This window comes from Myxine glutinosa, chromosome 7, assembly GCF_964187855.1.
Source record: "Myxine glutinosa chromosome 7, kmMyxGlut1.1, whole genome shotgun sequence".
Taxonomy (NCBI): Eukaryota; Metazoa; Chordata; class Myxini; order Myxiniformes; family Myxinidae; genus Myxine; species Myxine glutinosa.
In genome coordinates, this window is record NC_136267.1 from 32173379 (window position 1) to 32188277 (window position 14899).

A 14899-nucleotide genomic window follows, 5' to 3' on the forward strand; every position below is an offset into this window, starting at 1 on the left:
AACTTTCAAAATCATCAATTTTCATATAAAAAACCGTCAATTTTCATCCGATTGACTTAAAATTTAACAGCATTTGCACATTGAGTCATGAATTGGAAAAGCTACTATTTTTGAGGTGAAAAGGTCAAAGGTCAGCTCAAGGTCAAACTTCCAAAATCATCAATTTGCATATAAAACCGTCGATTTTCATCCGATTGATTTGAAAATTGAACAGCATTTGCACATTGTCACTAAATTTGGAAACCAACTATTTTTGAGGTCAAAAGGTCAAAGGTCAACTCAAGGTCAAACTTCCAAGAACAATTTTCTTCTGAAAACCTGTCAATTTTCATCCGATTGACTTGAAAATTTAACAGCATTTACATAGTGCCTCACTGAATTGGGAAACCAACTATGTCAGGGTCAAAATGTTAAAGGTCAACTCAAGGTCAAACTTCTAAAATCATCAATTTTCATCTGAAAAATAATCAATTTTCATCGAATTGATACAAGCTATGATTAAGATGTAAATTGTAATCATAATGAAATGGACAATTTGATGTCTCCATGGCAACTTTTCTTTTTGGGGGTTGGGGGTGGATTTTGCAGGCATCGTGATCTGCACGACGTCTTTCTTGTTATTTTGTTTTCAACAGCCAAAGGCACATATGTAACACAGGAATCACTGTTGCCATATACTCATAATTGAAGAAAAACAATTCGTACCTGATTGCAGTTCATCGTTGTTGATAACCCCAAGCACGAACATTCAGCAGATGGATTGTGGATAGGTCCTCTGTGGTGTCTTGTTGTTGGGTGCGAGCAACAATGGTGTGCTCCAAATGCATTAGCCATTCCACACGTATCTGTTTTTTTAATTATTGTCATAGCAGGGTCAATCTGTCTCGATTTCCCTCCTTGGATGACAAGGTCGGACATCCTCCCATCGAGGTGATGAAAATATTGATGGGGTGATGCAGTTTGTGAAGAAGCCTCTGTTAACCAACGTTCACCTTCTCTTTGACAACAATGACACAAGTTCAAAGTATGGTGCATCCCATGACATCCATTTGGCTCATGAGAAAACATGGGTTGAAGGCTCAGCCTTTTTGGTTTACCCGTGACCGGTAGTGTGGCTGACCTTAGACAAGGCCCTCTCTGGCTTAGACAATCCTCACTGTGGCTGAGATGACATACACATGGCATAATGTCTGCTTCTTCTTCTTCACACTCACTTATGGATTGCTGCCCTTTGGCAAAACATAATGAGTACTCGCTGTCTTGAGCTGATAAAAATGACAGTAAGTCCTCAGGGCCACAGGGTTTCTCCCCAAGCTCCTCTGCCTGAAAAATAAAAAAGCAACATTTTTTTTTAGTTCAAGAAAAAGAGAATTGTTACATTAGCATTGGTTGATTTTTGATTTGTTGTTGCCAATAATAAAAAAAGCACATCAGGTGAGGCCGAGGAAAAGAGAATTAATTCACATTATGTTTATGGAATCAAATGCCAAGTCGATTTGATCGATATGGATAATGTGGAGGTAAAGAAAGCTCATGACAAGGAAGGGGTGCGGAATTCCAGGGGTCTGGACCCTTCGCTTTTCAGGGGAAAAATAATATTGCACTGTGGCGGACAAAAAAGCCCACTGGCGTGGTGACATCATTCCACGCACCAAGTGGGCGGTGGCCACGCCCAAGGGGTAGGCGTGGCCTCATGATATACACCGGGCGACCAGCCCGGAGCAGTTCAGTGTTACAGTGTGCTCTTACAATAAAGACGTTTATATGTTACCGCTTGTCCGCTTCCTCCTTGTTCACAAGCAGCGCGCGTAACGCCGCGCTTTACTGGTGACCCTCGACGTTGGATCTGCCGTAGCGATCCTTCCGAACACGACGCCATTGCAATGGCCAACGACAAGGCAATGGCGATTAAACTTCCCGAATTTTGGGAGGCCCAGGCCGAAGTCTGGTTCGTTCAAGCCGAAGCCCAATTTCAGCTTCGGCGCCTCACCGACGACGACCTGCGCTACTGCCATGTCGTCGCCTCCCTCGGGCCCGGCACGGCCGCTCGAGTTGTGTCCGTCCTTCGCCACCCACCGGACGGCCACAAGTATGAGGCACTCAAGCGGCTACTCCTAGCCACGTTCGGCCTCACGGACGACGCACGGGCCGACCGCCTCCTGGATCTCCCCGAGCTCGGTGAGACGCGCCCGTCGGTCCGAATGGACCATATGCTGTCACTGTTGGGCGACGAAGCCCCCGGTTCGCTATTCCGGGCGCTTTTCCGGCGCCAACTTCCAGCGCAGGTTCGCCTCGCGTTGGCCGGGACCGAGCTAACGGAACCCCAAGCATTGGCAGCTGAGGCAGACAGGTACTTCGCCGCTTCGGACACGCGGACGAGCGTCGGCGTGGCCGTCACGGCCCTCGACGCTGATGTTCAGCAGCATGTTCCACAGCATCAGCTTCTACAGCATGCTGATGTTCAGCAGCATGCTGATACGCACCTCGTGAACGCCGCCATGCCCCGCCCACCGCCGCAGCGAAAACCGCCACCGCGGGGAAACCCGCCAACTCCACCGGCCTGGCGGAGCCAGCCGCGCTCCTCCAGCTCCACCACCTGGTGCTGGTTCCACGCCAAGTTCGGCCACGAAGCTCGGCGGTGTCATCCGCCGTGCTCCTTCAACGGGTCGGGAAACGCCCGGGCCGGCGCTCAATAGTGGCGATTAGCGCCGGCCGTTCGAGCAGCCTGCTGTTCATAACGGACACCTTCTCCGGGCGCCGTTACCTGTGCGACACGGGAGCGCAGGTGAGTGTCATTCCCGCCGGCACGTCAGACAAGCACGCCGCGGGTGGGGGCCCCGCGCTGCTTGCCGCGAACGGGACGCCCATCCGTACGTACGGAAAACGCTGCCTCTCTCTGCGGTTTGGAGGGCAGGTTTTCCGATGGACGTTCCTCACCGCCGACGTGCCCATGGCACTGCTTGGCACGGACTTCCTGTGCGCTAATGGGCTCCTGGTCGACGTCAAGCGCAGACGGCTTGTCCAGGCCGAGACGTTCAGCTCGCTCGCTTGTGCGTTGCCCAGCTCAACGAGCGGCTTGCCAAGCGGCTTGCCGAACGATTCGGTTCCGGCCACGTTGGTCTGTACGCTTCCGGCAGCGGACGCATTCACCCGCCTCCTCGCCGGCTTCCCGGCCCTCACGCGGCCCACCTTCTCGGCGGGGGCCGTCAAGCACGGGGTGGCCCATCACATCCCCACCGTCGGGCCACCAGTCTACGCCCGGGCACGCCGCCTCGAGCCGACGAAGCTGGCGGTGGCAAAAGCGGGGTTCGCTACCCTGGAGCGACTCGGCATCGTTCGGCGCTCAGAGAGCGCTTGGGCGTCGCCGCTGCACATCGTGCCGAAGCCCGGCGGGGGATGGCGACCGTGCGGGGACTATCGCCGTCTCAATGACGCCACGACTCCCGACCGCTACCCCGTCCCCCACATTCAGGACTTTTCCGCCTGTTTGGCGGGCAGGTCCTTCTTCTCGAAGGTGGACCTCATACGCGGCTACCATCAGGTCCCCGTCAGGCTGGAGGACGTCCCGAAGACGGTGGTCATCACGCCATTCGGACTCTTCGAGTTCCTGCGCATGCCCTTCGGTCTGAAGAATGCGGCTCAGGCGTTCCAGCGACTGATGGACAGCGTCCTGCGCGACTTGGATTTTGTCTACGTCTACCTGGACGATATCCTCGTCGCCAGCGCGTCCCGCGAAGAGCACCTACGCCACCTCCGCACGCTCTTCGAACGCCTGGGCCAGCATGGCCTGATTGTGAACCCCGCAATTTGCCGGTTCGGCGCCGCCACAATCGATTTTCAGGGGCACCGTGTCACCAGGCACGGAGCCGTCCCCCTGCCGGCCAAGGTGGAGGCAGTGAAGGGGTTTCCGCGCCCCCGCACGATCAGAGGGCTGCAGGAGTTCCTGGGCATGGTGAACTTTTACCATCGGTTCCTGCCCCGTATCGCCCAGCTCCTGCGCCCCCTGCACGAAGCTCTCCGAGGTAAGCCGGGCAAAGGCGACATTACCTGGACCTAGCAGATGGACACGGCGTTCACGGGCGCGAAGCTCGCCTTGGCTAACGCCACCATGCTCGCGCACCCGGCGCCCGATGCACCGATCGCCCTCACCACCGATGCCTCGGACTACGCGGTGGGCGCGGTGCACGAGCAATGGGTGCGTGAAGCTTGGCAACCGCTGGCGTTCTTTAGCCGGCAGCTTCGCCCGCCCGAACGCCGTTACAGTACCTTCGACCGCGAGTTGCTCGGACTTCACTTGGCGGTCAGGCACTTCCGCCATCTGCTCGAGGGCCGTGCGTTCACTGCCTTCGTCGACCACAAGCCGCTGATCTTCGCGATGGGCAAGGTCACCGAGCCGTGGTCGGCCCGGCAGCAGCGTCACCTCTCGGCCGTGTCCGAGTACACGACGGACATCCAGCACGTCGCGGGGAAGGACAACCCGGTGGCGGATTGCCTTTCCCGGGCCGTCGCCCACGCAGTCCACTTCGGCATCGACTATGCCCGGATGGCAGCGGACCAGGCCGCTGACCCCGACGTCCAGGCCTTGCGGACCGCCGTCACAGGCCTCCGCGTCACCGAGGTGCCGTTCGACGGCGCGGGCACGGCCCTCTTGTGCGACATCTCCCTCGGGCGTCCTCGCCCCATCGTGCCCGCGGGCTGGCAGCGCCAGGTGTTTGACGCCATCCACGGCCTGTCCCACCCGGGCGCGAGGGCCTCCCAAAGGCTGATCGCCGACAAATTCGTCTGGCATGGCCTCCGGAAGGCCGTCCGCGGCTGGGCCAGGACGTGCCTCTCGTGCCAGCGTGCCAAGGTGCACCGGCACACCCAGGCCCCGTTGGCCCCGTTCACGGTGCCGGAACGCCGGTTTGACCACGTCCACGTGGACCTGGTGGGACCTCTGCCCCCCTCGCGGGGTTTCACCTACGTCCTCACCATGGTGGACCGCACCACCCGGTGGCTGGAGGCCGTGCCCTTGGCGTCGACAACGGCGGCCGATGTCGCGCAGGCTTTCATCGCCACCTGGGTCGCCCGGTTCGGCGCCCCCTCAGACATCTCATCCGACCGCGGCCCCCAGTTCACCTCGGAGCTCTGGGGGGCGGTTGCGCAGGGGCTCGGGGTCCGGCTGCACCGAACCACGGCCTACCACCCCCAGGCTAACGGCCTGTGTGAGCGATTTCACCGCTCATTGAAGGCCGCGCTCCGGGCCACCCTCCGCGACGGCGGCTGGGTCGACAGGCTCCCCTGGGTCCTGCTGGGCCTCCGGACGGCGCCCAAGGAGGACCTGCGCGCATCCGCGGCGGAGTTGGTCTTCGGGCAACCGCTGCGGGTGCCGGGCGAGTTCCTCCCCGACTCCACGGCACAGCAGCGCTCTGCTCTGCAAGAGACCGCCCAGAGGTTCGCCCCGGTGCCAACGGCATGCCACGGGCACCCACCGACGCACGTCGCCCCGGAGCTTCGCACGGCGGAGTACGTCTTCGTCCGCCACGATGCCCATCGGACACCACTGCGGCCCCCGTACGACGGGCCTTTCCGCGTGCTGGAGACCGGGGCGAAGCACTTCACCCTGGACATCGGCGGTACTCCTGACCGCGTTTCGGTAGACCGCCTCAAGCCGGCCCACCTCGATGTGGACCATCCACCGCCAGTGGCCCGACCCCCACGTCGGGGCCGCCCTCCTGCGGGCGGACCCCGGCACCGCCCAGCCCCGCCGCCACGCCACCCCGCGGTCCTGCACCCATCCCAGGGGCAGCCAGGGGCATCCCACCTGGCATCCCTGCACCCTGGACGCCGCCGATCGCCAGGGGGCATTTCGGCTGGGTCATTCGTCTGCCCCGCAAACTGGCCCTCCAGGTGCGCGGGAATTCTGGGGGGGCGCGTGTGGCGGACACAAAAGCCCACTGGCGTGGTGACATCATTCCACGCACCAAGTGGGCGGTGGCCACGCCCGAGGGGTAGGCGTGGCCTCATGATATACACCGGGCGACCAGCCCGGAGCAGTTCAGTGTTACAGTGTGCTCTTACAATAAAGACGTTTATATGTTACCGCTTGTCCGCTTCCTCCTTGCTCACAAGCAGCGCGCGTAACGCCGCGCTTTAGCACTTTAATTCAAGAATTAGACCTTCGCATTTACCTTTAATGTTTTTCCCGATGAACTATGACCCGAGTTGTCCAGGTAACACAGGTAACTTCCAGTGGTGGTAGAGCCCAAGTACTCGTGACAGAGAATTTGGGTATTCACGACAGGTCGTGAATGTTTGTGGCTAAAATCCAATTCTAGACAAATTGCCATGATACATAAGCCTGCTACAGGAAGGACACAGACATTTCTACAGATATATTGAATTTGCTGATAACACCTGAGGAACCCTGGGAATCGAACTCACACCAGTGAAGAACCATGGGAATCGAACTCACACCAGTGAAGAACCATGGGAATCAAACTCACACCAGTGAAGAACTATGGGAATCAAACTCACACCAGTGAAGAACCACTGGAATCAACTCACACCAGTGAAGAACCATGGGAATCAAACTCACACCAGTGAAGAACCATGGGAATCAAACTCACACCAGTGAAGAACCATGGGAATCAAACTCACACCAGTGAAGAACCATGGGAATCAAACTCACACCAGTGAAGAACCATGGGAATCAAACTCACACCAGTGAAGAACTATGGGAATCAAACTCACACCAGTGAAGAACCACGGGAATCAAACTCACACCAGTGAAGAACCATGGGAATCAAACTCACACCAGTGAAGAACCATGGGAATCAAACTCACACCAGTGAAGAACCATGGGAATCAAACTCACACCAGTGAAGAACCATGGGAATCAAACTCACACCAGTGAAGAACCATGGGAATCAAACTCACACCAGTGAAGAACCATGGGAATCAAACTCACACCAGTGAAGAACCATGGGAATCAAACTCACACCAGTGAAGAACCATGGGGATCAAACTCGCACCAGTGAAGAACCATGGGAATCGAACTCACACCAGTGAAGATCCATGGGAATCAAACTCACACCAGTGAAGAACAATGGGAATCGAACTCACACCAGTGAAGAACAATGGGAATCGAACTCACACCAGTGAAGAACCATGGGAATCAAACTCACACCAGTGAAGAACAATGGGAATCGAACTCGCACCAGTGAAGAACAATGGGAATCGAACTCGCACCAGTGAAGAACAATGGGAATCGAACTCACACCAGTGAAGAACAATGGGAATCGAACTCACACCGGTGAAGAACCATGGGAATCAAACTCACACCAGTGAAGAACAATGGGAATCGAACTCGCACCAGTGAAGAACAATGGGAATCGAACTCACACCAGTGAAGAACCATGGGAATCAAACTCACACCAGTGAAGAACCATGGGAATCGAACTCACACCAGTGAAGAACCATGGGAATCGAACTCACACCAGAGAAGAACCACGGGAATCAAACTCACACCAGTGAAGAACCACGGGAATCAAACTCACACCAGTGAAGAACCACGGGAATCAAACTCACACCAGAGAAGAACCACGGGAATCAAACTCACACCAGTGAAGAAGCACGGGAATCAAACTCACACCAGTGAAGAACCACTGGAATCAAACTCACACCAGTGAAGAACCATGGGAATCGAACTCACACCAGTGAAGATCCATGGGAATCAAACTCACAGCAGTGAAGAACAATGGGAATCGAACTCACACCAGTGAAGAACCATGGGAATCAAACTCACACCAGTGAAGAACCATGGGAATCAAACTCACACCAGTGAAGAACCACGGGAATCAAACTCACACCAGTGAAGAACCACTGGAATCAAACTCACACCAGTGAAGAACCACGGGAATCAAACTCACACCAGTGAAGAACCATGGGAATCAAACTCACACCAGTGAAGAACCATGGGAATCAAACTCACAGCAGTGAAGAACCATGGGAATCGAACTCACACCAGTGAAGAACCATGGGAATCGAACTCACACCAGTGAAGAATAATGGGAATCAAACTCACACCAGTGAAGAACTATGGGAATCAAACTCACACCAGTGAAGAACCATGGGAATCAAACTCACACCAGTGAAGAACCATGGGAATCGAACTCACACCAGTGAAGAACCATGGGAATCAAACTCACACCAGTGAAGAACCATGGAAATCAAACTCGCACCAGTGAAGAACCATGGGAATCAAACTCACACCAGTGAAGAACCATGGAAATCAAACTCGCACCAGTGAAGAACCATGGGAATCAAACTCACACCAGTGAAGAACCATGGAAATCAAACTCGCACCAGTGAAGAACCATGGGAATCAAACTCACACCAGTGAAGAACCATGGGAATCAAACTCACACCAGTGAAGAACCATGGGAATCGAACTCACACCAGTGAAGAACCATGGGAATCAAACTCAGACCAGTGAAGAACCATGGGAATCAAACACACCAGTGAAGAACCATGGGAATGAAACTCACATCAGTGAAGAACTATGGGAATCAAACTCACACCAGTGAAGAACCATGGGAATCAAACTCACACCAGTGAAGAACCATGGGAATCGAACTCACACCAGTGAAGAACCATGGGAATCAAACTCAGACCAGTGAAGAACCATGGGAATCAAACTCACACCAGTGAAGAACCATGGGAATCAAACTCAGAACAGTGAAGAACCATGGGAATCAAACTCACACCAGTGAAGAACCATGGGAATCAAACTCGCACCATTGAAGAACCATGGGAATCAAACTCAGACCAGTGAAGAACCATGGGAATCAAACTCACACCAGTGAAGAACCATGGGAATCAAACTCGCACCAGTGAAGAACCATGGGAATCAAACTCAGATCAGTGAAGAACCATGGAAATCAAACTCGCACCAGTGAAGAACCATGGGAATCAAACTCGCACCAGTGAAGAACCATGGGAATCAAACTCGCACCAGTGAAGAACCATGGGAATCAAACTCAGACCAGTGAAGAACCATGGAAATCAAACTCGCACCAGTGAAGAACCATGGGAATCAAACTCACACCAGTGAAGAACCATGGGAATCAAACTCAGACCAGTGAAGAACCATGGAAATCAAACTCGCACCAGTGAAGAACCATGGGAATCAAACTCGCACCAGTGAAGAACCATGGGAATCAAACTCACACCAGTGAAGAACCATGGGAATCAAACTCACACCAGTGAAGAACCATGGGAATCAAACTCACACCAGTGAAGAACCATGGGAATCAAACTCACACCAGTGAAGAACCATGAGAATCAAATTCACACCAGTGAAGAACCATGGGAATCAATCTCACACCAGTGAAGAACCATGGGAATCAAACTCACACCAGTGAAGAACCATGGGAATCGAACTCACACCAGTGAAGAACCATGGGAATCGAACTCACACCAGTGAAGAACCACGGGAATCGAACTCACACCAGTGAAGAACCATGGGAATCGAACTCACACCAGTGAAGAACCATGGGAATCGAACTCACACCAGTGAACAACAATGGGAATCAAACTCACACCAGTGAAGAACCACGGGAATGAAACTCACACCAGTGAAGAACCATGGGAATCGAACTCACACCAGTGAAGAACCATGGGAATCGAACTCACACCAGTGAACAACTATGGGAATCGAACTCACACCAGTGAAGAACCATGGGAATCGAACTCACACCAGTGAAGAACCATGGGAATCGAACTCACACCAGTGAACAACTATGGGAATCGAACTCACACCAGTGAAGAACCATGGGAATCGAACTCACACCAGTGAAGAACCATGGGAATCGAACTCACACCAGTGAACAACTCTGGGAATCAAACTCACACCAGTGAAGAACCATGGGAAACGAACTCACACCAGTGAAGAACCATGGGAATCGAACTCACACCAGTGAAGAACCATGGGAATCGAACTCACACCAGTGAACAACTATGGGAATCGAACTCACACCAGTGAAGAACCATGGGAATCGAACTCACACCAGTGAAGAACCATAGGAATCGAACTCACACCAGTGAAGAACCATGGGAATCAAGCTCACACCAGTGAAGAACCATGGGCATCAAACTCGCACCAGTGAAGAACAATGGGAATCAAACTCACACCAGTGAAGAACTATGGGAATCAAACTCACACCAGTGAAGAACTATGGGAATCGAACTCACACCAGTGAAGAACTATGGGAATCGAACTCACACCAGTGAAGAACTATGGGAATCGAACTCACACCAGTGAAGAACCATGGGAATCAAACTCACACCAGTGAAGAACTATGGGAATCAAACTCACACCAGTGAAGAACTATGGGAATCGAACTCACACCATTGAAGAACCATGGGAATCGAACTCACACGGGTGAAGAACCATGGGAATCAAACTCACACCAGTGAAAAACAATGGGAATCAAACTCACACCAGTGAAGAACTATGGGAATGGAACTCACACCAGTGAACAACTATGGGAATCAAACTCACACCAGTGAAGAACTATGGGAATGGAACTCACACCAGTGAACAACTATGGGAATCAAACTCACACCAGTGAAAAACAATGGGAATCAAACTCACACCAGTGAAGAACCATGGGAATCGAACTCACACCAGTGAACAACTATGGGAATCGAACTCAGACCAGTGAAGAACCATGGGAATCAAACTCACACAAGTTAAGAACAATGGGAATCAAACTCGCACCAGTGAACAACTATGGGAATCAAACTCACACCAGTGAAGAACCATGGGAATCAAACTCACACCAGTGAAAAACCATGGGAATCAAATTCACACCAGTGAAGAACCATGGGAATCGAACTCACACCAGTGAAGAACCATGGGAATCGAACTCACACCAGTGAAGAACCACGGGAATCAAACTCACACCAGTGAAGAACCATGGGAATCGAACTCACACCAGTGAAGATCCATGGGAATCAAACTCACAGCAGTGAAGAACAATGGGAATCGAACTCACACCAGTGAAGAACCATGGGAATCAAACTCACACCAGTGAAGAACCACGGGAATCAAACTCACACCAGTGAAGAACCACGGGAATCAAACTCACACCAGTGAAGAACCACTGGAATCAAACTCACACCAGTGAAGAACCACGGGAATCAAACTCACACCAGTGAAGAACCATGGGAATCAAACTCACACCAGTGAAGAACCATGGGAATCAAACTCACAGCAGTGAAGAACCATGGGAATCGAACTCACACCAGTGAAGAACCATGGGAATCGAACTCACACCAGTGAAGAATCATGGGAATCAAACTCACACCAGTGAAGAACTATGGGAATCAAACTCACACCAGTGAAGAACCATGGGAATCAAACTCACACCAGTGAAGAACCATGGGAATCAAACTCACACCAGTGAAGAACCATGGGAATCAAACTCACACCAGTGAAGAACCATGGGAATCAAACTCGCACCAGTGAAGAACCATGGAAATCAAACTCGCACCAGTGAAGAACCATGGGAATCAAACTCAGACCAGTGAAGAACCATGGAAATCAAACTCACACCAGTGAAGAACCATGGGAATCAAACTCACACCAGTGAAGAACCATGGGAATCAAACTCGCACCAGTGAAGAACCATGGAAATCAAACTCGCACCAGTGAAGAACCATGGGAATCAAACTCACACCAGTGAAGAACCATGGGAATCGAACTCACACCGGTGAAGAACCATGGGAATCGAACTCACACCAGTGAAGAACCATGGGAATCAAACTCGCACCAGTGAACAACTATGGGAATCAAACTCACACCAGTGAAGAACCATGGAAATCAAACTCGCACCAGTGAAGAACCATGGAAATCAAACTCGCACCAGTGAAGAACCATGGGAATCAAACTCGCACCAGTGAAGAACCATGGAAATCAAACTCGCACCAGTGAAGAACCATGGGAATCGAACTCACACCAGTGAAGAACCATGGGAATCAAACTCACACCAGTGAAGAACCATGGAAATCAAACTCGCACCAGTGAAGAACCATGGGAATCGAACTCACACCAGTGAAGAACCATGGGAATCAAACTCACACCAGTGAAGAACCATGGAAATCAAACTCACACCAGTGAAGAACCATGGGAATAAAACTCACACCAGTGAAGATCCATGGGAATCAAACTCACAGCAGTGAAGAACAATGGGAATCGAACTCACACCAGTGAAGAACCATGGGAATCAAACTCACACCAGTGAAGAACCACGGGAATCAAACTCACACCAGTGAAGAACCACGGGAATCAAACTCACACCAGTGAAGAACCACTGGAATCAAACTCACACCAGTGAAGAACCACGGGAATCAAACTCACACCAGTGAAGAACCATGGGAATCAAACTCACACCAGTGAAGAACCATGGGAATCAAACTCACAGCAGTGAATAACCATGGGAATCGAACTCACACCAGTGAAGAACCATGGGAATCGAACTCACACCAGTGAACAATCATGGGAATCAAACTCACACCAGTGAAGAACTATGGGAATCAAACTCACACCAGTGAAGAACCATGGGAATCAAACTCACACCAGTGAAGAACCATGGGAATCAAACTCACACCAGTGAAGAACCATGGGAATCAAACTCACACCAGTGAAGAACCATGGGAATCAAACTCGCACCAGTGAAGAACCATGGAAATCAAACTCGCACCAGTGAAGAACCATGGGAATCAAACTCACACCAGTGAAGAACCATGGAAATCAAACTCACACCAGTGAAGAACCATGGGAATCAAACTCACACCAGTGAAGAACCATGGGAATCAAACTCGCACCAGTGAAGAACCATGGAAATCAAACTCGCACCAGTGAAGAACCATGGGAATCAAACTCACACCAGTGAAGAACCATGGGAATCGAACTCACACCGGTGAAGAACCATGGGAATCGAACTCACACCAGTGAAGAACCATGGGAATCAAACTCGCACCAGTGAACAACTATGGGAATCAAACTCACACCAGTGAAGAACCATGGAAATCAAACTCGCACCAGTGAAGAACCATGGAAATCAAACTCGCACCAGTGAAGAACCATGGGAATCAAACTCGCACCAGTGAAGAACCATGGAAATCAAACTCGCACCAGTGAAGAACCATGGGAATCGAACTCACACCAGTGAAGAACCATGGGAATCAAACTCACACCAGTGAAGAACCATGGAAATCAAACTCGCACCAGTGAAGAACCATGGGAATCGAACTCACACCAGTGAAGAACCATGGGAATCAAACTCACACCAGTGAAGAACCATGGAAATCAAACTCACACCAGTGAAGAACCATGGGAATCAAACTCACACCAGTGAAGAACCATGGAAATCAAACTCGCACCAGCGAAGAACCATGGGAATGAAACTCACACCAGTGAAGAACCATGGGAATCGAACTCACAACAGTGAAGAACCATGGGAATCGAACTCACACCAGTGAAGAACCATGGGAATCGAACTCACACCAGTGAAGAACCACGGGAATCGAACTCACACCAGTGAAGAACCACGGGAATCGAACTCACACCAGTGAAGAACCATGGGAATCGAACTCACACCAGTGAAGAACCATGGGAATCGAACTCACACCAGTGAACAACTATGGGAATCAAACTCACACCAGTGAAGAACCATGGGAATCGAACTCACACCAGTGAAGAACCACGGGAATGAAACTCACACCAGTGAAGAACCATGGGAATCGAACTCACACCAGTGAAGAACCATGGGAATCAAACTCACACCAGTGAAGAACCATGGGAATCGAACTCACACCAGTGAAGAACCATGGGAATCGAACTCACACCAGTGAAGAACCACGGGAATCAAACTCACACCAGTGAACAACTATGGGAATCGAACTCACACCAGTGAACAACTATGGGAATCGAACTCACACCATTGAAGAACCATGGGAATCGAACTCACACCAGTGAAGAACCATGGGAATCGAACTCACACCAGTGAACAACTATGGGAATCGAACTCACACCAGTGAACAACTATGGGAATCAAACTCACACCAGTGAAGAACCATGGGAATCGAACTCACACCAGTGAACAACTATGGGAATCAAACTCACACCAGTGAAGAACCATGGGAATCGAACTCACACCAGTGAAGAACCACGGGAATGAAACTCACACCAGTGAAGAACCATGGGAATCGAACTCACACCAGTGAAGAACCATGGGAATCGAACTCACACCAGTGAACAACTATGGGAATGAAACTCACACCAGTGAAGAACCATGGGAATCGAACTCACACCAGTGAAGAACCATGGGAATCGAACTCACACCAGTGAAGAACCATGGGAATCGAACTCACACCAGTGAAGAACCACGGGAATGAAACTCACACCAGTGAAGAACCATGGGAATGAAACTCACACCAGTGAAGAACCATGGGAATCGAACTCACACCAGTGAACAACTATGGGAATCAAACTCACACCAGTGAACAACTATGGGAATCGAACTCACACCAGTGAACAACTATGGGAATGAAACTCACACCAGTGAAGAACCATGGGAATCGAACTCACACCAGTGAAGAACCATGGGAATCGAACTCACACCAGTGAAGAACCACGGGAATGAAACTCACACCAGTGAAGAACCATGGGAATGAAACTCACACCAGTGAAGAACCATGGGAATCGAACTCACACCAGTGAACAACTATGGGAATCGAACTCACACCAGTGAAGAACCACGGGAATGAAACTCACACCAGTGAAGAACCACGGGAATGAAATTCACACCAGTGAAGAACCATGGGAATCGAACTCACACCAGTGAAGAACCAT

At 51.4% G+C, this 14899-nt stretch overlaps 1 protein-coding gene across 7 annotated transcripts in view; it reads right to left on the reverse strand.

Annotated features, from left to right (window-relative positions):
• The window catches only part of LOC137431094 (tight junction protein 2), a 184304-nt gene that overhangs the window by 27418 nt on the left and 141987 nt on the right, over window positions 1-14899 (reverse strand). For all 7 annotated transcript variants that reach the window (XM_078781395.1, XM_068121996.2, XM_078781396.1 and 4 more), the window contains one exon: window positions 706-1323. In XM_078781395.1, coding sequence (XP_078637521.1) covers window positions 706-1323 — 618 coding nt within the window. The remainder of the gene's footprint in view (window positions 1-705; window positions 1324-14899) is intronic.